Below are 24,965 nucleotides of genomic sequence, written 5' to 3' on the forward strand. Positions count from 1 at the left end.
AGGAATAAGCAGTTCATTCTCTATATCAAAGAGGCAATCTCTCGGTGGTGTGCGTTGTGTTGAGACCTGCAGAGCGACGAGCTTCTCCCAGCATTGCTTAACGCTTTGCGGTTAGCCAGTGCGTGCTCGTCATCTGTTTACAGGGGCGGCGGGCAGCTGGAGAGGATCAGCCTATGTATGAACCGTCAGGCTTACGAGCAAGGAAGCACCAGCGAAGCCCCGCAGCGAGGAGCTGGCACGGTAAGAAGTGTTATATCCATCCCCGGTTACCCGAGGATGAACCTGTCTGACCTCCTGACCAAGGAAAGCGCTGACCAGCGGCACTGGGACGGTCCGGTCCTTCGTGCGCTGGGCGAGCAGCACGATGGCCGGTTATGAAGGCAGCGTGCTGCAGCCGCCTCTTCCTCCGCCGTGGAGGGACCGACTGAACAAAAGGCCTGACGGCTGCGGGAGGCACAGCGCCTTGTCCCGGCTTTTCCTGCCCATCTCTTGAATTCGCTGCTTGGTCAGATGTCACGCTGCCAGCTCCGTACTGGGCACCGATCGCGACCTCCCTGTCACATCGGGCCCCTCACCTGTCGTCCCCCCTGTCCTGGTTAAGGGTCGTGCAAAAAAATGAACGGGGGGCGGTGGGAGGATGCAAGATGTCCCCTTCCCCGTGGTGAAATCCCTTGGGAATTGGCCGCCCGAGGGCGGCCACCGGGAATGCCGGGCGCGGGTATCGAACCCGCGGTCCCCCGCCCCGGCCACGCCCGAAGGCGGCAGGGACGGGCCGAGCGCCGGTCCCTCGTCACGTGACCGGCGGAGCCCCCGCTCCCTACGCTCCCCTCCCCGCCAGGCAATCGGCGGGCACCTACTGCGCATGCTCCGTGCGGCGGCTGGGCACGCCCACTTCCGCGCGGGACAGTTGGGGAAGGGGAAGAAGATAGGGGACGGGGGGAGGGGGGGGAGGAAACCGCCGGAGCGAGCGCGGAAGTGATTGTCAGCGCGGGCCGGGCTGCGAGGAAGCGGGGGTGGATGATTCCCACCGCCCTGAGGTAAGTTTTGCGGTGGAAACGGAGCGAAGGGGCGACCTGGGGCTACACGGTGTTCGGCGTGCCGCCCCCCCCCCCCCCCCCCCCGGTGTCTCAATGAATGGGTCCGGCTGGAGCTCGGGGGAGAGAGCGGGGCTGGGGCTGTGAGGGCCACCCCGGGTTTCTCTCAGGCGGAGGGTCCCGGGGAGCGGGGCCTGCCTCGGCCCTGAGCCTCCCGGGGCGGCTTTGCCGCCCCGGGAGGCTCAGGGCCGAGGCAGGCCCAATGAGGTGATAACTCACCTCGCTAGGCCTCAAAATACTAGGGTATGAGGGAAGACATCACCTCAGCAGGCCCCATCCCAGCCCCGCCGGCAGCACCCAGGTGTCCACATCGGTGGCAAGTCCATCCCGCCGTCCTTTTTCCTCAAGGTTTGCCCTGTGGCACTTAGTGGTAGCAAAGCGGGAACCCTTAGTTGCTTTTAAAAATGAGATTGCTGCGTTTAAAACGCTGGAAGGCGGTGCGTCAGTAGAGGGTAAGGTGTTACTCTGTGAAGCATGTCAGGGAGCGATTGAGAACCTCTAACAATAGAGGTCCGAACATCCTCCACCTGCAGCCCTGTGTCCAGCTCTGGGGTCCTCAGCACGGGACAGATGTGGACCTGTTGGAGCAGGTCCGGAGGAGGGACACGAAAACCATCAGGGGGCTGGAGCACCTCTGCTGTGGAGAAAGGCTGAGAGAGTTGGGGTTGTTCAGCCTGGAGAAGAGAAGGCTCCAGGGAGACCTTACAGCAGCCCCCCAGTACCTAAAGGGGACCTACAAGAAAGACCGAGTCTTTCTCTCGGGCCCTGTTGTGACAGGACAAGGGGCAATGGTTTTAAACTGAAAGAGGGTAGGTTTAGATTGGACATAAGCGAGACATCTTCTGTGTTGAGGGTGGTGAGGCACTGGCACAGGTTGCCTGGAGAGCAATGTGGATGCTGTGGATGCCCCATCCCTGGAAGTGTTCAAGGCCAGGTTGGACGGGGCTTTGAGCAACCTGGTCTAGTGGAAGGTGTCCCTGCTCGCTGCAGGGGGGGGGGTTGCACTAGATGACCTTTAAAGGTCCCTTCCAACCCAAACCATTCTGTGATCTTGTGAGTAGGTGAGAGTTTTTAGATCTAATGAGGAACCTTCAGTCACCTCCATCACTTGGATTGGGTATGTTAACATATACCTTTCTAAAGAAAATATTTTTTTATATTCTTAAAAATATTTTTCCTGTAGCAAGTGAACAGTGATCAGAAAGAGAAATTGCTTTGGTTTTGTTCTGAAAGCCTTGCAAAGGCTGTGTGTGTTTATGCTGCTAATGACTTGGGGGAGAACGGGGAGGGGCCTTGCGTAGGTCATGCCCATATATGACCAGCAGTGCTTCTTTCCCCAGAAGGTGCAAACGGACACAGTGAATGTGGGGTAGCAGGTGTGTAATTTCCTCCTTTCTCTCTATTTCAATAGATCAAATCCTTCCCTATGCTGGGGTGAAGAGGAAAGCAGAGCAGGAGCTAGGGCAGTGGGTTTCGGTAGTATGCTGGAAGTCAGGGGACTTGGGTACTTTTCCTTACTCCCCTACAGATATGTCAAGTGCGTGCGTTTCCTGCTGTGTAAAATGTGTGTATTTACGGGCAAGGATGCTTTCAGAATTGGTTTTGGAGAGGAAATACTTAGACAAACTGGTAATGTTTCAGCAAGGTATATTTGGAAGTGGCATAATCCTTGTGCACTTACCAGCAATGTTCTTGTCCCTTTCTACTTTCTGTTTCGTTTTCTGTTTTCTTCCATTTTGTCACTGTTGCAAAAAAAAAAAAAAAAAAAAAAAAACCAAACCTGCTTGTAGGTACGAGGGAAGCAGTCGGAGGCACATGACTGTTTCTTTCCCTCGACTGCTTCTGCTCTGTCTTCTGTTTTGCAACTTCATTTGCTCTGTCATTAGTGGAGGGCAGTGGAAGGGCCTCTAGCTCTTACAGATGAGTTAGTCACCTTAGATTTCCACAGTGTGCTTCTGTGGCAGTGAAAGCTGGCTGTGAAGAGTTGCAGAAGGACTTTGTAACAGTGAGTGATTTGCCTGTAAAGTAGCAGGTGAAAATCCAGCATTGATAAGTGGAAAATGATGCATGTGTCAGAGCAACAATCAACGCTGATGCCCTCCATACTATCTGATACCACTTAGGAAAGAGATCTGGGGGACTATAATAGGTAGTTCTATGAAAGTGTCAGCTCCATGCTCAGAAGCAGTCTAAAATGTGATTGAAATATTAAGAATTATTAAGAAAAGAAGAGAAAAATACAGAGCACCATTGTGACTTTGGATTGTAAATGGTAGCCCACCCTTTTGAAGGCTGTTTGCTCCTCTTGGAATGTAGCGGGAGTAGAGAAGAGATTGAGAAGTGACAGGGATGATCAAAGATGTGGAGGAGCTTCTGTACAAGGAACAACTAAATAGTTTCAGACTCTTCAACTTGAAAAAGAGACAATAGGAGAAAGAATAACAGATCTATGCTGTCATGAGTGTTACTGGAGGAGCTGAATAAGGAACAACGATTTCTTGCCTTTTCAGACAGATCCTGGGGTGTCAAACGGAATCTGTGAGCAGCAGGCTTAAGACCTGCGAAAGCAAGGGGTTGTTTAGGTGAAATGTAATTAGACTATGGAACTGGAACCATGCCCTTAGCCGCTCCCTTCTCACTTGAGAGCAGCCAGCTGGATCCATTGCCCCGTTTAGTTCAGTATCCTCTCCCTGGCAGGAATCTCTAGCAGAAAGCTAGGGAAGAGCACAGGGCCGAAGCAATGCTCCTGTGGGGGACAGGACACTGAGCTGAACAGGGCAGCGGGTGCAGGCTGGCTGCTTCTGCAGTGGGGCATGGCCAAGAGCTGTCCTTCCACCGCTTCAGGGTTCCTGCAAAGGTGCTGGAGTAACCCCAAGGCTGACCTTGACTGAGTGTCCTCTGTTCTCCTCCAGCACCAGGATTTCTCCTGAGTCTGTAAGAACACCAGGCGCTGTAGACTCCACCTTTAGCCTCTTCCTCAAGAAATTCCCAGAGCCCCCAGAGCTGGATCCTCTGATTGGGCCTGAGCAGGGCCTATGTATCTGCATCGATTCCAGGTATTAGCTTGCTGCAGAAAACTTTTCCTGAGTTGTAGACCATTCAAACTCTAGCTTGTTCTGCTTTTTAATTTCTTTCCGTCTTTTTCTATTCTATTTCTAATATTTCTATTTCTGTTTGTTTCTATCATATGTATTTAATGCTTAAGTTCTGAGAGTGATGTGATGGTCACTGTATAGATGGATATTGGAAATTGGTCTCTACCCTGCCTTGCTTACAAGAGATAGAAGGACGGGGGAGAAAAACCCAGATGTGTGTGGAGGCAAAGTGACTTGCTGTGATTAAGTAAATTCTCAGTGGCAGAGCCAGAGGGGGGGGGAGGGAAAAAAATCCCCTTCTATTCTGGTGTTCTTCTCACTTGAGGCTACCCCCTCCATTTTATGGAAGGGAGATGGGAACTAATGAAAACAGAGGTTGGTGGGAAAGCCACAGAAAGGTTGTGAGATTTGCTGGACTGTGAGATTTCCTGCCTGTTTTGTACTTGGACCTTACTGTCTGTCTTTCACTAGAATTTAACTTCAAATCTTCTTAATTTCTTGAAAGTAAAAGCAGACTTTTCTTACCCTTATCCTACAGGAGATTGTGCTGTCAGAGGTGACGTCTCCAGCAAAGGGCAGTTCGGAGTATTGCACCTAGTAGGAGTGGGAAATTGTTGAAGACTTCTGCGGTGGACTTACGCAGAAACCACAAACAAAGTAAAACTTCTGCTACTAATGTGTGGTGTGATGCTCTAAACTACTGGTGGGGGATGTGGGTAAAGGCTTATCCAGAAGCATTTAGACTGTTTTGTGAAATAAGTAGCTGGCCTTAAAATTTTGCAGCTGCTGAGGGAAAAGAGAGACTGTGTGAAGGAGTCTAACATTAACACTTGAGTGGATATGGCCAGAAGAAGAGAACAGATGTCCATGGGGCAAATCCCAGGGTATAGAGAAAATTATGTCGCTCATGCAGAGCTCCACCTCATTGAGAGAGAATGTTCAAATCTCTTGTTTCTGACTCTGTCTTCTGCCCCCTTTTACTTGCAAGCCTCTCCATGCTTCTTTGCTACATCCTTTTCACAGTAAGGAATTAGTGTTTATTCCCTGTTTTCTGTGAACTCCTGGAGGGCACTGGAGATGTTTGGGGACAGCTATTTTTCTCTCCTCGGTTGACTTGCAGACCCACATGTGGCAGAACTCACTTAAGGAAAGCACTGCTATGAATGATTGACCTCCTCCAAATAAAAGGGGTTTCACATCTAGGGCATGACTTTCTGGCCTGCTCTTGGGCCTGTTGTTGGAGCAGGTATTGCCGAGCAAGCTTGAAAACTCTTTTATTACCTCTTATGGCTTGTCAGTGACTTTCCAAGAGGAAATAAATCAGTTTTCCTTGTGCTCTAACTGCTGGAGCTCTTGGGAGCTGGTTTCCATCCCACCACTGTCCCAAGAGCTGGCTTTGCCTATTCTACTACTAGTTGTTGCTGGAGGAGCAAAGCACCAAGGTCTAGGGGAGGTAGGTGAAGGAGCAGTCAGAGGGCAAGTGCTAGCAAGCTCTGCTTTCCTCTGTTCATCCTGCTTGGCATATGATAGTTGCATCAATTGCTTTGTGTTTTGTCCCAGTTTTCCTGCTCTAGGTGTTTTCCAGATAATGGCGAAGATGGTGAGAAGAACGTGTGCATTTTGTTCAGAAGGGGAGGCTGGTTCTGTAATGTATATTGCCAAGGAGCGAAATATTGCAGCTCATCAGGATTGTCTGGTGAGTGGCTTTTAGTTGGTCGATACCTAAGAGGAATGGAGAAGAAGAGCTAAAGGGGAAGTTTCCACTGCTTGTCTGTTTTTGACTCTACAATAGTGTTTGAATTAAAAGGTTGGTTACCTGAACCAGCAAGCTTATATTAGATTGAAAATCTATAAAAGGCAACAGGCCTTGGCCAGAATTTTGGAGAGGGGGAGGACACGGCTGCAGAGCTGGACATGTTGATTTATGGTGTTTTCATGTGTGTCTGTTCCTGATCAATGGTTCTAGACATACATACAGTCTAGCAGTAGGAATAGGTCGTCTTGAGACACTAAATTGAATGAGGCTTCTCAGACCACAGAAAGTTGTGTAGTTAATTAAACCTTTGCAGGAAAATATTCATATCACTTGATATATCAAGAGAAAAAATTTCCCTGTCTGTGCCTTATATAAAATAAGGAATAAAAATATCAGAAGTTGATTATATAAACATATCTGTGAAGCTCTAAGCGTGCTGTGATCCTAGAATGTATTTACTTTTCTTGCTGTCAAAATGCCTCCACTTTATTCTGGGATCTTAGTGGAGTTGGTTCTTGGTGTGCAGAATCAATTACAGATGTCGTATTCTCCTTTCAGTGAGGGTTGGTTAGTGCAGGAGATGTGCCTGCTGCTGGAACAGCTTTCTGGCTTTCACTGTTCCAGCCTTCTTGTTCTTGCAGGTTTTATGTTCACATCTTTATTTTTCTACTACTTTCTTTTTTTTCCAGAATGTTTCAGAAACATTTGATACCTTTTTTACAGTGTTACTTGGATGTTTTGTTAGGGCTATCATGTTGCTTCAATGTTGAAACTTTTTCTCTCTCTGCGCCCCTCCCCCCCCCCCAATAACTTTACTAATTTCTCTGCCTTAGGCTTCGCTGCACTGTTTGGCTTTTTTGCAGTTAGCTATCACCTTCTGAGCAGACAGACAGTGCCTGCCAGTTGATATAAGGGTAGCTCGCTTTTGTTTGGAATTAGCTATGTATAATGATTAGAAAAAAGTTGCTAAGAACTTCCCCTTCCTCACTTACTGTCATGCCTCAGCACTTCTGTGGGAATTAAAGTGGCCCAAATGTGCATGCATACGTTTTTTTGTGGATTTCTCACAGGCCTTGTACAATGTTTCCATGTTTTTCATGCAGTCAACTGTTGTCAGCATTGGACTGTATGGAAATTTTATGATGAGAGAAATGTTGCATCCAGCTATAAGGCTGAACAACTGGGCAGATAACGTTCAAGGTGTGGAGGTCTGTCAGCCAAAGAGCTTCTCCTTACTCTGGGCAGCCTGGACTTCCAGACTTTCTTCATTCACGCTTCTTACTAAGTTCACTTTCTCACCTTGTTATCTTTTCTTAGTTCACCTTCAGGTCATATGGAATCTCCTGTATAGGCAGAGGAACTTCTTTTGACTGGGGAAAGGTTTAAGAACAGCTCCTTGTTCAATGTAGGTGAAACTTCTTAAAAACACCGAGAAATATCAGCCTTTCTTAGGTAGGGCAAGTGCAAGAAGAAAAGATACACCTTTCCTCTCTTCTCTCTGGAATGCGCTGGTGACTGAGTCCCTCTGTGAATTCTTAATATCGTTCCTTTGTCTGTAGTTGTTTTCCTCAGGATTTGTGGAATCTGAAGAGTATAACCCAGATAATCTGGATATAAGGTTTGATGTGGCATCAGTGTTGAAAGAACTCAAGAGAGGAAAGCGACTGGTAAGGAGTTTCTTTCTGAATCTGCACTTGGTCCTATCTCATAGTACTGAAGGTTGTCTGGCCTGTTTTGTGCAATACAGAAAAGTACTTGGTCCTTCTCATCTACTAAGCTTATGGAAATTTCAGATTTAGAGTTAGAAACATTGATTTGACATTACATTTGATGAAATTTAGTTCATTTTGTATTAAAATGTGTTGGGTTTTCTGGCCTTTAAGTCCTTAGTCTAAGTTTCCTCAGAGACTTTGGTAAAGGACTAAGCCAGTGCCTGAAACAAAATTATGCAACCTATAAGTGTAAAGGGAAACACCTTCTGGTTTTAGCAGAAGGAAGGTTATTTATATGAGGTTTTCTTATTGGCTTTGTCCTCAGCTGCCCTCCTCCCTTACATCCATGGTGGAATTCTTTTCATTATGAAGTTAGCCTAGAAAACATAAATACAAGCACTAATACCAATAGGTATTGAAATAACCTGGGCAAGATTTGGGGGGCGGGGGAGCTGAAGTTGCCCAGTGCCCTCACATGGCTCTCTGCATCATTTTACAAATTCGTCAGGATGAAATAGAGGTAAGATGGCAAAAAGGTGGCTGAAATAATGACCAGGGTAGGAGTTTGCAGGAGTGAACTTGTCTGATGAGTTATACAGAGGCGACTTGCAGCGAAAGATTTGATTTTCCCACAGAGGATAGTATTTGCCTCATATGGCAAGATTTTCAGTAGCTGTCTGTAATGCTTACCTGCTAAACTCGTCCTGTTCTAGATGTGCAACTTCTGTCGCAAGAAAGGAGCCACTGTGGGATGTGAGGAAAGAGCCTGCCGCAGAAGTTATCACTACTTCTGTGCACTCTGTGATGATGCAGCAATAGAAACGGATGAAGTAAATGGAGTCTACCGGTATTTAACCAAGTATTTTTTAACTAATTATTGTGAACGTTTTGGTGGTGGTGTCAGGAAGAGACTTGTGTGGTTTTTAAAGTCTTTTTAAAAAGGAAATGTGTTCTCTCTTAAAGTGATGCTTGATCCCCTGTTCACAACGTAGGGGAAATGTTTTCCTTTCACAGGAAGACATCACAGCAGTGGGAAGGAATCCATTCAGTGTTTGAGCCTGCAACACACCTGAAAAATCTCTAGGTCAAAACTGAGGAAGTCAGTCCTTACTGGCTATCCAGCTAGTCTGCAAGGACCAAGATTTTTATTCATGTCGCTCAAATTCTCTGTTTCTATTGGTTCAGAAGGTTCAGTAAATGTGGTCTGAGCACCGAGCAGTCTATAGCACTTCTAGGTCTGTTCACATGAGGCAAATTCTGGTAATTTGCCCTCCATATGCTAGTGGAGAACTCTGTATTCGCACCAAAGACTTTATATTTCAAGTATGTTGCTAGTATTAACACAATTAAGCAGACTTTTAAGTAAATTCTGTCCTGATCATGCTAGTCCCAGTGTCCACTGCCCCTGGGCTGCCTGTGTTGCCATTAGTAGATGGAATGAGTTGTTTGGAGGATGCAGATGAAGGGGTTGAAAAATGGGGACTTTAGAGACCTTTCGAAGTGTTGAAGTTATAGTAAGGTCTAAGCTGCATAACCCCCCCGCCCCGATCTCCGTTTCTGTGCAAGGCCAGAGAGATCACGGGCCATCTTAGTCTTAGATTAATCTGGTAGACCATCTAATCACTACTTGTTTCAGAAAGAGGTGGATTAGTGCAGTCCTTAGTAGTAGTGGAAGATGGGTCCTTTTGTGTCAAAACACTTGCACTCCCGTCTGCTTCACTAGGGCTCTCAGTCCAAAATAAATACACCTTTCTGGAAGGCTGTAAGCCCAGCCATATAGTGAAGATGATGCATTTAGTTTATGCTTATAAAGTCTTTGGGAGTCTGCAAAGCTTGTGAAAGAGTGTAGCTGGGAAGATGGAAACTTTCTATGATCACAGAATAAACGGCTCTCATCATATAGCTTTAGAAAGGATACCTCAGGCTGAAGAAGAGTGAACTTCTCAAGATGTTGAAAAATGAACGGGACTGATAACAGTCTAGATACAAACTGGTAAAGCAGTGGTTGAATATATAGTTTGATTTGGTGGTTTTCTGAGCGGGTGACCTTGGAGGTTTGGAAGAGGGACCCTTAAAAATGTCTTGTATTAAGTAACTGTGTGAGATTAGTTGCTTGTCCTATATAGAAAAGTAGGAAACAAGGCTATAGCAACCTGTATTGAAGAGATGAAAAAGGACCGGGTTAGAGAAAGATGGTGAAGCAGCTTTCAGGGATTTGAACCCAATGACTTATACACAGTATCAGTGGCATAAATAAAGCACAAAATCTGTAGCTAGCCTGAAATTATTGGAGAGAAGACAAACAAGACTTGAAAAACAGTGGACGTGGGTTGAAAGCCCCCTGCACTTTTTCATGGTGAAATATAACATACAGAGAAGCATATCAAAAGAGAGAATTCCTGAAAGAGAGAGAGAGAGCGAGCAAGAGCTGGTGTTTTTAAATTCTGAGTTGCCATCGTTGTGATGATGAGCAGTGATTATCAAAACAAATAGAGCAAAACAAAAAAGAGAAGGCATATGCTGCTATAGAAGTAGCTAGTAAGAGTAGAGGTGGGGAAGTAAGTGTAACTTGTACTGCCATCTTGCAAAAATGATAGTAGGGAAGCACTTCCAAATAAAGCAGCCTGACTAGTAAAAGGTGTTGTCTGTTCTTTATAAGATGTTCCTGTACTTAGGAAGGTTGTTTCTATCTGGGAAATAATAGAATTAAAGGGAGGGGAGGAAAAAAACCAACCTCTAAAGGGCAATATTAGAAATTCAGGGATGTAAATAAGGTGCCTCCAGTACTTAGCTTTCTGATTGAATTGTTAGGCATGCATAAATCTGGTTTTTTGTGCATAAAAATGAATTTCATGCAAAAAATCTGGCTCGTCAAGGAAACAGACTGCATTTCTAAGGTCAGTGTTTCTATTTTGTTAAAATAAAAGAACGACAGTAATTAGAAAATGTTCTAGTAAATGCAGTTCCCTTTAAAAATTGCTTCCAAACACTTGAGCATTAGTTTTGGTAAATAGATTTGTAATGAAAAGATCAGCTAAACCACACTCTTGACAAGGCAGTTTTGCTTAAAAAGTAATTTGGGATCCTTCTGTAAGAAAGGCACATTATAGAAGGTGGTTCACGTTCTCTACACATTATTGTATCCAGAAGATAAGGACTATTTCCAGCTGTATTCATTGCATTTTGCCTCTTCCAAGGAATTCACATTGCTCTCCTAGAACCAGAGAAAATATTCCCATCTCATATATTACTGAAGTCTTTAAGGAACAAATGGATTGAGCAGCTTTAAGCTACTGGATCTCAGACAGGGTGCCCTACTTCCTCAGGATTTGGGGACCACCTCATCAGCACTGGGCAGCAGAAAGGGAGGGGCAGAGATCTCCAAGCAAGTACCTGGTACTGTGCGTGGCGGTGCAGTGCTGCGTGGCTGTGCCAGCGTGTCAGGCAGGGCTTGTAAGTTCAAGCTGACCGGTAAGCAGATACATCTAAAGAGGCTCGGCACCTGGCCTGAGTGGTACAGGGCAAGGGGGCAGAACAGCAGTAGCTAAAATCAAGCAATATTAGTACTGTGGTATTTCATCTTGACGGCATGAATCTTATTTTAATAAGGTGTTTCCATAAGAGTACCTCTGCCACAGCGTTTGATCGCCACACCAGATGAAATGTGTCTGACTCAGGATTTGAACAGTGAGCAAGTCCAAACAGAGTGGGATAATGGCACTGATAATTCAAAACTTCAGTGTTCAGAGTCCACTGAGGCTCTAAAAATACAAATACAAGCTTGTGCATGTATGTGACTTTATAGCAGGTGCTTTCCTAGGTGGGTAATGCTGAACAAAAATACTGATAATTTTTTAAGTGTCTTTCAGTTTACGTTCAATGAAAAGAGGGGGAAATATCTGTTAAAATCAGTCAGCATAACTCTGTTTACATATTTATTAATACTTTCTCTCTTTTTCTTAAAATTGAACTTAAATTTTAGAGTGTTCTGCCCAAAACATGACCCAGGCAATAGGACCAATCACTATGGTGAGTTTCTTTAATGGCTTCATTGATTTCATTTGTTTTAAAAGTTTGCATCCTACAGTCAATAACTCATTTGAACAGAATAAATGTTACTCCACCTTTATATTGAGTGGTGGATTTCTAATCTTGCAGGAGTGGTTTGGTTGAGATCCATGCGTATGCACAAAAATCAAGAAGGTTTTTTGAAGTAGGAAATGTTTATATTTTATCTTCCTCAAATCTCCCTCAAAACTGACTTAAAACACTGCAGACCTGATCCTTCATGCAGTTGTTCTGTGTGCGGGCAGGTAGGCCCAAGCAGCTTGTGAAATCCATGCGAGATGAGAGCCACGCTAATGAGTGATGCACAAGCTTGCACTTGATTAGCAAAGAGAGGGCTACAGGAGTGGTCACCTTGGGATTTTTATCTATAGTTACATTAAAATGTTCACATTTGCATCTTCCATATTCACTGCAGTAGTTTTTTAAATAGGGCCTTTCATTCTGAAGGATCCCAAAGAGCTTTTTAAGTGTAACAAAAGGGTTATACAACCCCTGTTTAAGGATTGCTTCCTTTGCTACAGAAATGCAGCTTAATTTGGCAGTCCTGGTCCTTGCTGGTTCAGAGGTAGTCAGGAATCTCACTGAATAATTCAGTGACTTTGTTAACCTAATGCATACAATCCGGCTCAAAACAGAGCGGGTCCTAGACTGGCCTTCACTTTGAAGTTAAGCTCAATTGAACTGTGAGCACTAATGCTAAGAGTGGTGTGCTCCCACTGAAGTCTAGCAAACTTCGGCTAATCTTCCTGACAAAGTCTGGCTCCACCTGGATACCACTCAAGGGGTGGGTTAGGTGATTATCATTTAAACTTCTAATCATAGGGTCTGGGGCTTCTTAGCCAGACATACAGTCCGTTTAACACCTGATATTGCTATGGTTCACTAACCAAATGCATCTTCTTATTTCACCTAGTAGTTTTGCTTTTTCCTTATCTGTAGTTCTGAGGCCTGACATTCCCTCCCTTTTAAAAATTAATCTGATTTCCGTGGTCTAATGGTTGTCAGTCTGTTGGGTCTGTCCAGGGTCTGAGGTGGTCTCCTGTCCAACTACTAGACAGGGCCAGGATTGCTTTGTTTCCAGTATGAGATGCGATTAAGGCATTAGGTCCAGCCCTGTAGACCACCTCCTTCATAAGGAAGGCTTAAATCTTACGAGATTGAAGGTCTTGGTGTCTTCAAGTGCTGCATATACAATGTATGACCTGTTCCATGAGAAGAGAGTTTTCTCCTAGAGGAGACCTTCCAGAGGCACTTAATTTGGAGACCCTCTGTTTATGAGGCGTAAATGGATTCTGCTGGCAGTGTCTGCCTTGCCTCCTGAATGAGCTTCTCCCACCTCTGAGAGCGTAGTTGTACTGCAGGAGGTGGAGAGCAGCTGTGAGAGTTGGGTAAATGACATTTGGTTCCCCAAGCCCAATGTCTCCTGCCTCTGAGCAGCTCTCGGATGCATGCGTGGTGCTCAGAATAGCCAGGGTCATCTGCTGGTGAGTTGGCTGAGGTAGCAGGTACTGTGTTTGGCCCACTCCTGGCCCATCTGGGCAGGCAGGAGAGCCCCGTGCTGAGTGTCTGCAGGTCTGCACAGGGCGGGGAGTGAGACGGGCTGGGATGGAAGCACTGTGGCTCCATGGAAGGGTTTTGACTTTCAGGTTCCAACTCGGGTGAAGTAGCTCAGCCATTCCTCTGGGGCAGGCTGAGCCAGTGCTGTGGGAGCAGGAGCTAGTACAAGAGGGCTGCCTCTCCGGGCTTGTTTTCCCTGGTAGTTTGGAGAAAATGGGGTCAAAGAACACCTCCTTGTTCTTGGTCCAGACAACATTCTTGTGCTGAAATGTCAGGGCTCTGCTGTGTGATTGGAAGGGGATAGGGTGCCTTAGGGGCCAAGAAGTCTCCTTGCAGCTCTGCGCAGCAGGGATGGGAGGGCAGTTTGGACTTGGAAACAGGCTCCAACCTCTGCTTAACTGAAAATGTTGGATGTGCCCAGAGTAAAGGCTGACAAATGTAGAAGAGCAGAGAACACTGGGAAGCAGGAAGAGTTGGGCTGCTCTTCAGACTGTGTTCCTCTTGTTTTGTAAAGCATCTCTAAAGCAAACATCAGGAGGGGCTGAGAAAATCCTGCCATAGGTCAAAGATGTGCTGGACAGCAAGGAACTCTGTGCCTAGACCAGCATCTCCTAGACTGCTCCAAATTAGGCCACCCAGCTTCATTTTGGATGAAGTGAGAGGCTATGATTTCCTTTCAGGCCATGAAAAATGCAAATATACAGCACCAGTACCCAAAACCCAAACCCCAAACTTGTTTCAGTAGTCTTTCTGTACCAACAGTAACTCCTCATTCCTCTTAATAGGATGATTTCTAAGGAAAAAACCTTACTAAGTTCTGCCCAAAGGATGTAGAATTAAACGGGAAAGGGGCATATAACCCCACTGCATTTAAAACCTTCAGGTTTTGGTGTGGGTGGTTGAACTCTTCTCTAGGTTTCTCTGCTCCTGCCATGTCTTCCTTGCCAGAGTTATCATTCTCTGCCTGTGATGCCATAACTGTTTTCAGCCGCTGCCAGTTATGATGCTGGAGAGAGGCTGGTGCATGCTGATAGTGAAAGCCGGTGATTTTGCAGAGATCTCATACCACGTCACTAAAAACACTTTGTAGTGTAAATTAATATTAAACTTACAAATCAGATTGCTTCTGGAGGCTTTTTAGGGAGGTCATTATATTGATGAAAAACCTAATGCTGTTTGTATGTCTTTGGGACACCTAAAATAATACTTTATGTAGTCTTAGTTTTGAGGGTGTACTAACATAAACAAGAATTGATTGAAAAAAACCAGTCATGTTCTGTAAATTTGCCTGAAGTTTTTACCACCTAGAGGTAGTGCTGCTGCCAGGGAGAGTAAGTTCACTCTGCCACAATCAAAAATCTTATGTTAAAAACTGGTGTTTGCTTTATACTGAGTTTAAAAGGCAAAGTGATATCCTAACGCTACAGTGATTTGCATTTCTTCCTAATGGTTCAGGCTTGTAATTTTTCTCACATGGAAATAATGTGAATTCCACTGACATGTCAGGTATTTGGGGAAGCTGAAACATACTCCTGCTTTGCCACCGAAAGTGCCTCACTTCTGTAGCTTTTTGGGAAAAGAGAGAATTTGAATGATGTGAAATCATCAGTCTGAGGTTGACACATATGTTACTCTGTTGTTTCTTGATTCCTAGATGCAGCTAGTAAGAGGAGAAGACATGCATTGAAATCTTCCACCATCACAGAACAAATGGTAATTCTGAATTTAAGTAGTTCTAAAACAGGAACCCACATCTGCTACAGCAAAGGACTTCTTTAGTGAAGTATTTGGACAGTGTATTCAGAAAGAGACTTCCTCACAGAAGCAATAACCTTTCCTTTACAGCTGCCTTGTTTTGATCTTGTCATTCTGTCAAAAGAAAACTGTTTGCATTTGGAGCTGCGTCAGGCAGAGCCAATGCTGCCCCCAGGTAATGTGGCATAAATGCGATAGGAACCTCTGAACCAGGCTGACTCGGTGCCTGTCACCTTGACATGATCAGAAAGAGCTTCCCTTTGGGGGCTCCTTTTCCTTGGAAGTACTGTGTCCTTCAGATTTGCTTAGGGCTTGACACAGTTTCTGTGAAAAACTGCTTTTGATGAGTCACTCGGCCTTTTAAAGTGGCACTTACTCGTTTGTGAGCCTGTGCTCATGGTAGATGTGGCAGATTTTCATTGCAGATCAGGCATTTCTCAGCTCTGCCGGTGAAGATGGCCTTCCCCAGGGTTCGGGAGCTATCAAGCAGAGCATCCCTCTGGTTGCAGGGGGAGTTGTTTTAGAGGCTGTTGTTAGAAAACCTGTAAATACAGCTTATTTTAAGTTTTGAGGTAATTCTCTTGGCTCCACAGAAGTATGCATGGGAACTTCCATTGACTTTGGGGGGGGGGGGGGTGTTGGGACTTCCCTTTCTAGAGGAAGTACCATCCTGCTTTCCTTGGGAAAAACTTCTGCCTTTCCCAGGTCTTGAGTTTAAAGAGAGGTCATGTGGGGCGACAGGGACGATCTTTGCAGCTTTTGTGTAGTACTCTCATAAGGGTAGGTTATTTGTCTCCAAGAATTTCTCAGCTGTAAATCCATTTATGTTCCTGGCATTATAACTGAGATTCATTTGACCTGTTACCCACAGTAATGTGCTGTTTCTGCTGCTCTCCAGTGCTAACGATCTCAGAAATCAATGCGAACGCTGCAAATAAGAAGCTGAGGGGCTCCAGGATTTATCACTGTGGGATAAATTATTTACCATTGTGTAAGCAATGCATTTTTACACTGGTGGAGTTTTGTGAGAGAGCTTAAGAATTATTTGTAGCCCTGTGGTATGATGTGGAACAGCAGAAAATGACTGCATCCTGTCCAGAGGAAAAGAAAAATATTCCCCCTCTCCTCTCAAATCCTTTCTAGTATTACATCAGGTCTAGGGAACTAAACATCACTTGCACTGGGAGTTAGCAGTAGGTGGTTGTTAACATCTGTGCTATTTGCAAATGCAATACTTAAGGAGGGTGGTGTCCCAGGTGTTGGGCTTTTCTTAAAGAGTTTTTGCTTTAAAGCAACTTTTGCTCCATTTTTTAAAAATGGAATGTCTGGAGAGAAATATCACTGGCTGTGTAGAGAAGCTGACTGTATTCACAGAAATATAGGCTGCTTTTTATCTTTCTGCTAATAGAGAGCTAAGATAATGAAAACAAAGCAGTAAATGTCAGTATGATTTAAAAATAAGTTGTTTTGTTTTTCTTACAGAGCACAGAAGAGACAGCAGAAGAAAACAGTTTACGAATACTAAAAAGAAAAAACAACAGGCATAAAGGTGCGACTCACTTTATAGAACAGCTAGGAGATACTGTGATCTGTTATGTTGAAGTTCAGAGCTTGGAGATGGTTGATAGCAGCGATGCTGCAAATGTGTCTTTATTATTCTCCCAAGATGAGTGACTCTCCAAGCTCTGGCAAGGGAGCGGAAGTCTGATTTGCAGAATGACTGTGCAGGTTTTAATAATTGTGCAGCAAACAAATCTCTGTGCTTTGGCTGAGATTTGCTGTATGATGTGAACCAGTGAATTCACGTGGGAATGCCACTGCTCTGGCTGGCTGCTGTGTTCGGCTGTGTGTCTCCAGCAAACAGGGGTGCTTTTGCCTAACAACTCCCCCCGCCATCAATACAGTTAAATTTAAAAGGTAATTAGTCCTCCTTGACCTCAGTCTCCTTGCGCTGAGCCCCTCTCGAAGGAGAGGGGTGCAGTTCTGCCAGGTGGCACTCTGGAATGGGTCAGCAGAGGAGGTGCCGTGAGGAGTGGGGTTGAGCCCTAACCCAGCAGTGAGAGGAGAGTTCAGGGCACCTTGAACAGGAGCTCTAGCTCCCTGGGTAGGAGTGGGGCTCCCTGGGTAGGAATGGGGCTCGCTGAACGCTGCGACAGTTACCGCTGCCACCGCGTGCTTATCTTACCTTTTGAACCCTAGGTGTATGTAGGGTGCTTAACACAATATGGTATTTTACTGCATACGTATGGTATTACAACAGTGAAATCAACCGCTGGACCCATCCTTCAGTTCTGCAGTTTTCATGTTCCCCTGAAGGTCCTGCTGCAATTTCTTGTCAGGATTATGCTGTCGTGTGGAAGTTTGGAAGGCGTTAGTGGTGATTATTCACCTTCCCATGGCTATGTTTAGTATATGGGCATGGTATTGTAGCAGTAGGTGGCTGCCTCATGTTTTTTCTGAATTTTTATTACCACTATAAAGAACAGGGAACCTATAAAGATTCCTAGAATACTTGTAGGGCATCTAGTGTAAGTGAAATGACATCTCCTTTCTCACAAATGTCTCCAGTAAGAAGTAACGTTTTTAATGGAGTCTGGTAGACTTCTGTGAGCTGTCTGACAGCTCTTTCCTTTTGAGCAGCCCATTGAATTGATCTTACTGAAAGCTGTCTCTGACCTGCTGCTCTGAGATGAAGAAAAAATAGGTAGTTATTGCCCTAGCAGTCCAAATCTGACAAAGTAGGTGTATAAAATGGGCTGTAATAAATTACTTTAATGCCTGGATCACTTGGAGTATAAGTAGCCTTAATTCTCTTACCAAATCCAATACTGATTCACTTCTTGCACTATTTTCTGTCCTTTAGCCTGTTCAGTCCATGGTGTCGTCCTGAGGACTGGAACGGGGAAAAAAAAGCGAGACAAATCACTTGCTTTCCTGTACTAGGGGGTATCAGGAGGCTTTAGGAATGGTGCATTTAGAGTTGTGAAGATACTTGCTTTTGATGAATGAATCCAAATCTAGAGCCTAGGTAACTTTACACCCAGCGTGATGCTTAACGTCTGCCTGACCCTGTTTTTGTTCCCACTGAAAAGGGCTGAGTGGGTAGCTGGAGGAGCCAGAGATTTGCATAAGTATTTGTTACTGGAAGGGGGACTTTAGCCAAAGTTTTAGTTTCTGAAGCGACCGAGTAAAGCCCACTTTACAGATGGCTTCTGTGTAAGAGTGTGGTTTTGTGTTTTAACAGTCCGAATAGACTTTCTTAGAAAATGCAAGCAAGCTGGGCTTCTGGATGACATATTTGAAGAAATGCTGGACACACTTCACCTGGCACAGGAAAAACTGATGGATGACAACACTTCAGAAACAGGTATGGGGACCCATGGGGGACTCTGCTCTCAGAGCAGAAATGCTGATCTGAATGCCAGGCACTCGGCTCTGGGTCACCTTCCTGAGGATAATTCTGTAGTGCCAAGTAACCGGCTCCTGTCTCGCTTCTGCAGCTGCACAGCAGGTGGAGAGCAAGTGGGTTTTGGTATACCTGTGTGAGTAGAGGGGAAGAGCTGCCAACTCAGCATACTCTAGTAAGGCCTTCTAACTTGAATTTGCGAAGCCACCTTTTGCATGTTGGCATAAGCATAGGTAGGTTAAGCCTGACCTCTTCTCCTGGGCACTGAAGAGGAGAGAGGTCCTGAAGAGAACAGGAAGGTTTTATTTGGATCATAAGTCTGTGTTGTTCTTACAGCTTCACAGAGGGACCAGCTAGCTGTTAATATCAGCACTCTCTTTTGAGAGAAAAATCCCTGACTGTGTACACTTTAAGTCTTTGGATGATTAGTCAGAACTTTATTGTTAACTGTTAGTGTGTATTTGTGGGTTTCATCGGTTTAAGTATCAGGTTGTATGAAGCACTTTGTTCTTGGAGGATTCCACTCTAAAGTTGGTTTGTCTGCAACACAGTTAAAGAGAATTTCAAGCCTTCCTCTCCTGTTGTCCTCCCAGCTTTACAAAGTTATGAATAATACCTTTGGATAAAGAATGCTAATTTCTGCAAAGTAAGTGAAGCACACACATGGAAAATGAAATGTCCCACCTGGCTAAATCTTCTTCACAAGCAGCTTGTGTGTAACATGGCAGCAGCTGCTAGAAGTAGTACTGAAGTTCAGGACACATGAGGGGTTCAAAGGTTTTCACCATTAAGCAGATCTCTTAATGGTCTTGCAAACTGTGGAGACATTTTGTATTTTGTTTCAATGGAAGCCTCAGTTATGAAATTGAGGCATAATCTGGGCTGGTTTTTAACACCGAACAGTGATAGCACTGTCCCACATGTCACGTGATCTGTCAAGAGTAATTGGTGTGGCCGGCCCGCCTGTTACACATACAGTCCTGACACAAATGAAATACGACTTAAGTGTATTGCTCTTTTTTAAATGGACTGTTCACATAGCGCAGACCCAAAAAGGGAATTACAGGTAGGGCCCCTTTCCTGTTTTCTCTATGAAACTAAAAAAAAAAAAAAAAAGTACATTTGACAAATTGGCTCTTCTTTCCCAATATAGATTATGAGAAGGAAGACATCTTAAAACCTCAAGCAATTGGTATAAGTAATTACTATTTTGTGCTACTTCTAATGTAGGGCTCTGCATTAACGCGAGGGTTCTGTAAACCTTTACTCAGTAATATTAAATCAAATTATCTTTTTCCCCAGAGTATGAAGAGACAGTGATGTCACTCTTCGACTGTGGACTGTTTGAAAATATACTGACAAATATTCATTCAGGTATGTGAAAAAAGGTGTCAGAGCATTAGCAGTTGGTATGGGTTTTGGCATTGAGGTCATTCTGAGCATTTTGATAAAGTGACTGTGTAAAATGAAAATTCCAGGGAATTTTTTTTTTCCTCAGCATTATATAAACAATTGTATAAAAGCCATTGCTACCTTAATCTTTAGAAATACAGTATGTCAAGTCTGGCTGGCTGACCTGAAGGGGAAGGCAAGCCACAGTTCCACAGCTTTAAAAGACCAAAGGGTCTCTGCCCCAGAGGAACTTCCCTCTCCGGCAGGACACACTCGTGTCCTGTTTCTGCAGGTTATTTCCCTTCCTTCTCTGCAGACTCCCTTCAGCAGCTCGCCTGCGTTACAGCTCTGCTCCTTTCTGATGCATGCTGTTCAGACTGGCTGTTAACGTTTCAGTTAAGAGGATTAAACGCTATGAGCAGAACTTACCCGGGCCTGATGGCAGTTGTAACGTGCTTTGAAAAACAAGCTGAGAATGCTTAGAGTGAAAAGAAAACGAGGGCAGGAGCAGTTGCTTGGGACCACCAGTGTAGAAGGAAACTCTGGGGCTTGGACTCCAGTCTCGGCTGCTGTAAGCGACCAGGTTAAAACTTTTTCAGATAGGCAAGTCTGTTGCTCTTGTTTCTCTCTCTGACAGTTAGCAGCCTTGTTCTAACCTGCTTTAATTTATCCCTGTGAAAAGGGAAATGGGTTTTAATGAGCTAATGCTGAGGTTCAGTGCATGAAGGTGGTCTTTGCTAATGTTTGCTGTTTCCCCTTCCCTTGAGGGAAAAAGCCAGTCTCCTATTCTTGCATCTAAATTCCTGTTCCAGGAATTCCTGTTACCTGACACAAGGTTGGTTCCACCAGTGCCTCATCTGAGGGCATTAAAACATCTCTGCTCAAAACTCCTCATGTGGTACAACCTTGGGTCACACTTGTTTCTTTCACAGCTGCATCAATTATTTCATCCTCTTCTCATCTTACAGGAGAAATTCTTGATATTGGCACCTACGTACACAGGACCATGTGATTCTTATGTGTAAAATTTGTCCCCTCTCCAATTTCCCACTACTTGGGCAGCTCAATTCTTCCTGTACCACACAATCTTCTTTTCTGATACCATCGGCCACCTTTTAATTTCAAGGTCAATAATGAAAACACACATCAAGGTTGGTTCCAAAACTGATCCAAGAGGAGCTCTTAAAAAGAACCAGTGAGAAAGGAATGAAAACCTTGTTAGATACAAGTGAAACAGGAAGGAGGGAGGGGAATCACCAGCTGTTTTCTTTGGTTTTTTTGCTCTAGCTAGCAAGTCTCTGTGGTGACATACAAAGTCTAGGACTAAATACAGTAGGACTAGTATAAATACTGTGTCATCTTTGATCTTTCTCCTGGAACTGATGATTTTGGATCATCTGACATGCTTTACCTTCAATCCATTTTTTTGTATCTTTTTTTTCACTTCTTGGATCATCATGCAAAGTCTGTGGTAAAGCCTTACGTGTCAGCACGGCAAGGTTACTCTGAACTGCAGTTGTTGATCCTGTTTTTTTAAATCCCTTTTATAGATAGGGATAAACGGTTCTTTTGCAGCATGCAGCTCTACTGCAAACTTGACTGCATTTAAAACTTGTCATGTGGGACCTGCTATCACCTCAACAGCCATTCCAAATTTCTAGGCTGGAGGTTCTCATTCTCTCCTCTAAGGAAAAGTGACTGCCTTTAGTTTTGCTTTCTGTTCTGTTGTCGTGTGTCCTGCTTGGGGTGATACCTCAATCAGCTTTAATCTCCTCTTTCTGTCTGTCCAGCAGCTTTTGAGCTCCTCAGTAGCGTTTGTTTTCAGGGGATCTGCAGCTCAGTTGTGCAGACAGAGAAGGCGATACTTGGATTTAAAATGGTTGTGCACTACCTTCACTGAGAGCCCCTTAGCACTTCTCTTACGGAAGAGCGAGTGCAGTCATTCCAGCCCCACATTCCTCAGGCCATTCCTGATTTTACAAAAACCTATTCTTTCCCTTTAGGTCATCTCCCGTATGAGGTGGAAGGTTCCCAGTCTGTTACCTGCCTTCCTCTGGAAGGGCTCCCATAGGCCAGTCCATCACTGACACCTTTCTCTGGGCTGTTTCCATTTCTGCCACATCCATTTGAAAGGAGAAAAATGGAGCCGTATGTCTTCCATCTGTAGGCCACCCATATGCCCACAGTAACACAATCGTCATGTTTGCTCTTTGTTTTCTTTCTTTCTAATAATTTATTAATTTTTATCCAAATATTCCTGGAGAGCTTTTTTCCCCAGCTCCCACTTGTAAACATCTGTCTTTTTCTTCAGGTATGTGCCTGCTAGTTCTTTTAACCACATAGACTTGATACCAAATGGCAAGGCCGTGAAGGCTGCCTGCGGCAAGCAACGAAGATGGCAGTTTCCATTGCAGTCTTGTCAACTGTTGAGCTGACGCTGTGAAACAGTGGGCATGGACTATGGTGGACAGCGATGGGATGCGCTGTCAAATAGAAGTGACACCTGACAGCAGAGGAAGGCAGAGAGAAGAGGGGTCAGAGCTAGGGTGAGGTGTCGGGTCCCTCTTTAATGAACCCCTACATGGACTTTTCAGCAGGCGCTGGGCACCACCGTCGTTCTGGCTGCCCGTTTTCCACATCCACACTCAACCGCATTGGGTAATGTATTTAAAAACATGTTACAGAAGTGTGTGCACACCTTCCACATACGCACACAAACGGCAACAGTGATGGCCCTCCTGAACAAAGAGGAAGAAGCAGGGGGCAGGCAGAAGGCCCATGGCACCTTTTTTTTTTTTTTTTTTTTTTTTTAAATCACAGTTAAGGCTGGTTCAGGCTCTGTAATTCAGAATGAACAGGGGTAAGTGTCTGGAGCTACTTTCCCCACTCCGCCCATTACAACTTTGGACACCTCCTCTCTCCCTGCCAAAAAGAGAAAAATATATTCAGGTTTGTACAAAACACATTTTGCTTCTTACTAAAAATCTGAACTCTGGCATTCTCACACACTGTGAGGAAAATTTGCTTGTTGTTCACTGACTAACCTTGCTGCTCAGAGGTCCCTGAACACCTCTGCATGTTTTGTTACTGAACAAAGCAAGTGCTTTGTTTAAAACTTGCAATTAACAAGATAAGGTTCTGGTAATGCTTCTGAAGTCTAGTGAGGCCTGTTACTGAGTTCTCATGCAGTTCACTAATCTGTAATGTTAGGAAGATGGAAGCAGTGGAGAAGCAGAAAGGCAGCCAGGCAGGGCTTTGCAAAGAAGGGGAAGGACATGATTAATCCCATCGCACACTGGCAAGAACTCCTTTGCCAGAAGCAGGAATGTTTACATGCTCTTGAGTCATGTTTTTGAGAATCTAGCTGTTGAACACAGTTGTCCAAACCATCTCTTCATAGGTTTAATTTTTTTGCTGCTGTTGTTGTTGGCTAAAATCCATCAATCAATCAGGCTTGTAAGTTTGTGTAATTCAGAGATGGTATCGTTAACGATTTAAAATGTGTCTTTATCGATAATCGGAGGAGTCCCCACACAAATGGATTCTGACAATGGAACTGCTAAAGCTCGTATGCCCAGTAACATTGGGTTAGTAACTGAACTAATGTTTCCATTTGCTGTGATAGTTTAAGTTAAATCTATAATGCAGCTAGTTTTGAGATCACAGTGTATGGATGATGAAGGATGTAACTCTACTGCTTTGTGTTTTGACGCTTTGGTACTTCAGCTGGTCGCTTCTGTGCACCACATAGGCTGACTCTTAATGAAGAGACCAAGGGTGCGGGGTGTTGGGCTGGAGCCTTTGCCTCAGAAAGGCAGAGGTTTTATTGCCAGTTAAGCTAAGCATTGGCAGCCTCTGTGTTGTTAATGCATATATAACATGTATTTTAAATTTGATAGTAGTTACAGATGAATAAAAGCTTTTATCCCTTTCTTTTTTTTGTAATAGGAACAGAGGAAAAGATCCGGGAACTTCTGGAAAGCAGAAAAAGACTGGATAACAAGATTGAGCTACTGCAGGACTTAAAAGAAGTCGTCCTTCCTACCCAAGAGAACGCCGCTAGTACATCCAGTACAGTGTCTGAATAACCCCTAAGTCCGTCTGTAATGGTGTTGGTATCTAGGATTTTCTAATGATAGAAACCATAGAGCACGTCTGGTCAGTGTCTAAGTAATTCCCCCTCCCCACCCTGAGACAGAGACACAAGAACTGGGTGTTTTACTCCTTTTTATACCTCACTGTTGCAATAATTTTAAGTTGTCCCTTTCTTTCAATTTTACCGTGGATCAATGAGTGGTTATACACCAAATTTAGCTTTTTTTAAAGCTCAAAACCTTCCAGTGAAGACTTTTTTTTCTCAAAAACAAGGGAGCATGGGCTGCTGCGGGGCACTTGTTAGTCTCCGTACCTGTGGTAGCCCTGTCCCGACTGTGGGCGGTAGCTGCTGCGCTGTCTGCATCTGGACAGTGACGTTTCCAGGATCACATTGCTGCTTTGGCTTTCCAAAGATGACCAATTAGCAGAACTTGCACTCAGAGAAGCCTTCTGAATTATAAACAGGGGTTTGGTTTTTTTAATTAAATGATTCTTAATTGACTGCTTAATGTATAACTAGTGCTGCTGTAATGGCAGTGGTGAAACAGTGTTTGCAGGCAGACCAGAAAGGGTTAGGCATCGTACTCTAAACATATACAATGTAAAACAGATCAAACAATGGACCTTGTCTTCCTTTCTCCATTAAGAAAGGATACGAATTCCATGTGTTTTGTCTTTAAAAATTTGTTTGAATACAGAAAAGCATTGTTTAGCTACAAAAGGGTAAGTTAATGAAATAAACATTTTTAAGAAAGCAGTGTATATGGTCATGTATGTGGCCCTTCTGCCTAGAAGCTGCCCACTTAAAACAGTATTAACATGGATTTATCTGTTACTGGGGAACAAAGACAGATGCAAACCCACTGTCACACGAAAGAGGTAAAAGCTCACAAGCACTCTTTTTCCTTGTAGCAGCAATCTGAATTACTTAGAGGACCAGTCCTGTACCCGTCCCTTCCACCCCCCTGCCACACTCGACCTTTAGAGTTCACAAACAACCAGGTTTGGATTATTACAAACAAACAAACATGTGAC

The 24,965-nt window shown here is 44.5% G+C and overlaps 2 protein-coding genes across 13 annotated transcripts in view; both read left to right on the forward strand.

Annotated features, from left to right (window-relative positions):
• Positions 1–18,409, forward strand: part of LOC115350615 (histone-lysine N-methyltransferase SETDB2-like) — a 44,440-nt gene extending 26,031 nt beyond the window's left edge. For all 12 annotated transcript variants that reach the window (XR_005933981.1, XR_005933977.1, XR_005933982.1 and 9 more), the window contains 5 exons: positions 4,007–4,150; positions 4,728–4,846; positions 14,937–14,995; positions 16,520–16,586; positions 18,282–18,409. The gene's annotated coding sequence lies outside the window, so the exon portion shown is untranslated. The remainder of the gene's footprint in view (positions 1–4,006; positions 4,151–4,727; positions 4,847–14,936; positions 14,996–16,519; positions 16,587–18,281) is intronic.
• PHF11 (PHD finger protein 11) lies at positions 914–24,684 on the forward strand. Its single transcript, XM_041128725.1, has 11 exons — positions 914–1,037; positions 4,728–4,846; positions 5,750–5,885; positions 7,505–7,612; positions 8,371–8,504; positions 11,640–11,686; positions 14,937–14,995; positions 16,520–16,586; positions 18,282–18,404; positions 19,746–19,817; positions 23,784–24,684. Exons 3-11 carry the CDS (start codon positions 5,778–5,780, stop codon positions 23,921–23,923), a joined length of 858 nt encoding a protein of 285 aa, XP_040984659.1. The 5' UTR covers positions 914–1,037; positions 4,728–4,846; positions 5,750–5,777; the 3' UTR covers positions 23,924–24,684.
• Positions 24,685–24,965: the final 281 nt, after the last annotated feature.

The sequence above is a fragment of the Aquila chrysaetos genome, chromosome 14, assembly GCF_900496995.4.
Source record: "Aquila chrysaetos chrysaetos chromosome 14, bAquChr1.4, whole genome shotgun sequence".
NCBI lineage: Eukaryota > Metazoa > Chordata > Aves > Accipitriformes > Accipitridae > Aquila > Aquila chrysaetos.

Bases quoted from the DNA above. Each gene is read 5' to 3' on its own strand.
- PHF11 (XM_041128725.1), top strand. From the start codon at position 5,778: ATGGCGAAGATGGTGAGAAGAACGTGTGCATTTTGTTCAGAAGGGGAG. The intron at 11,687-14,936 runs GTGAGTTTCTTT...CTTGATTCCTAG, and splicing joins CAATAGGACCAATCACTATG to ATGCAGCTAGTAAGAGGAGA. The intron at 14,996-16,519 runs GTAATTCTGAAT...TTTTTCTTACAG, and splicing joins CCACCATCACAGAACAAATG to AGCACAGAAGAGACAGCAGA.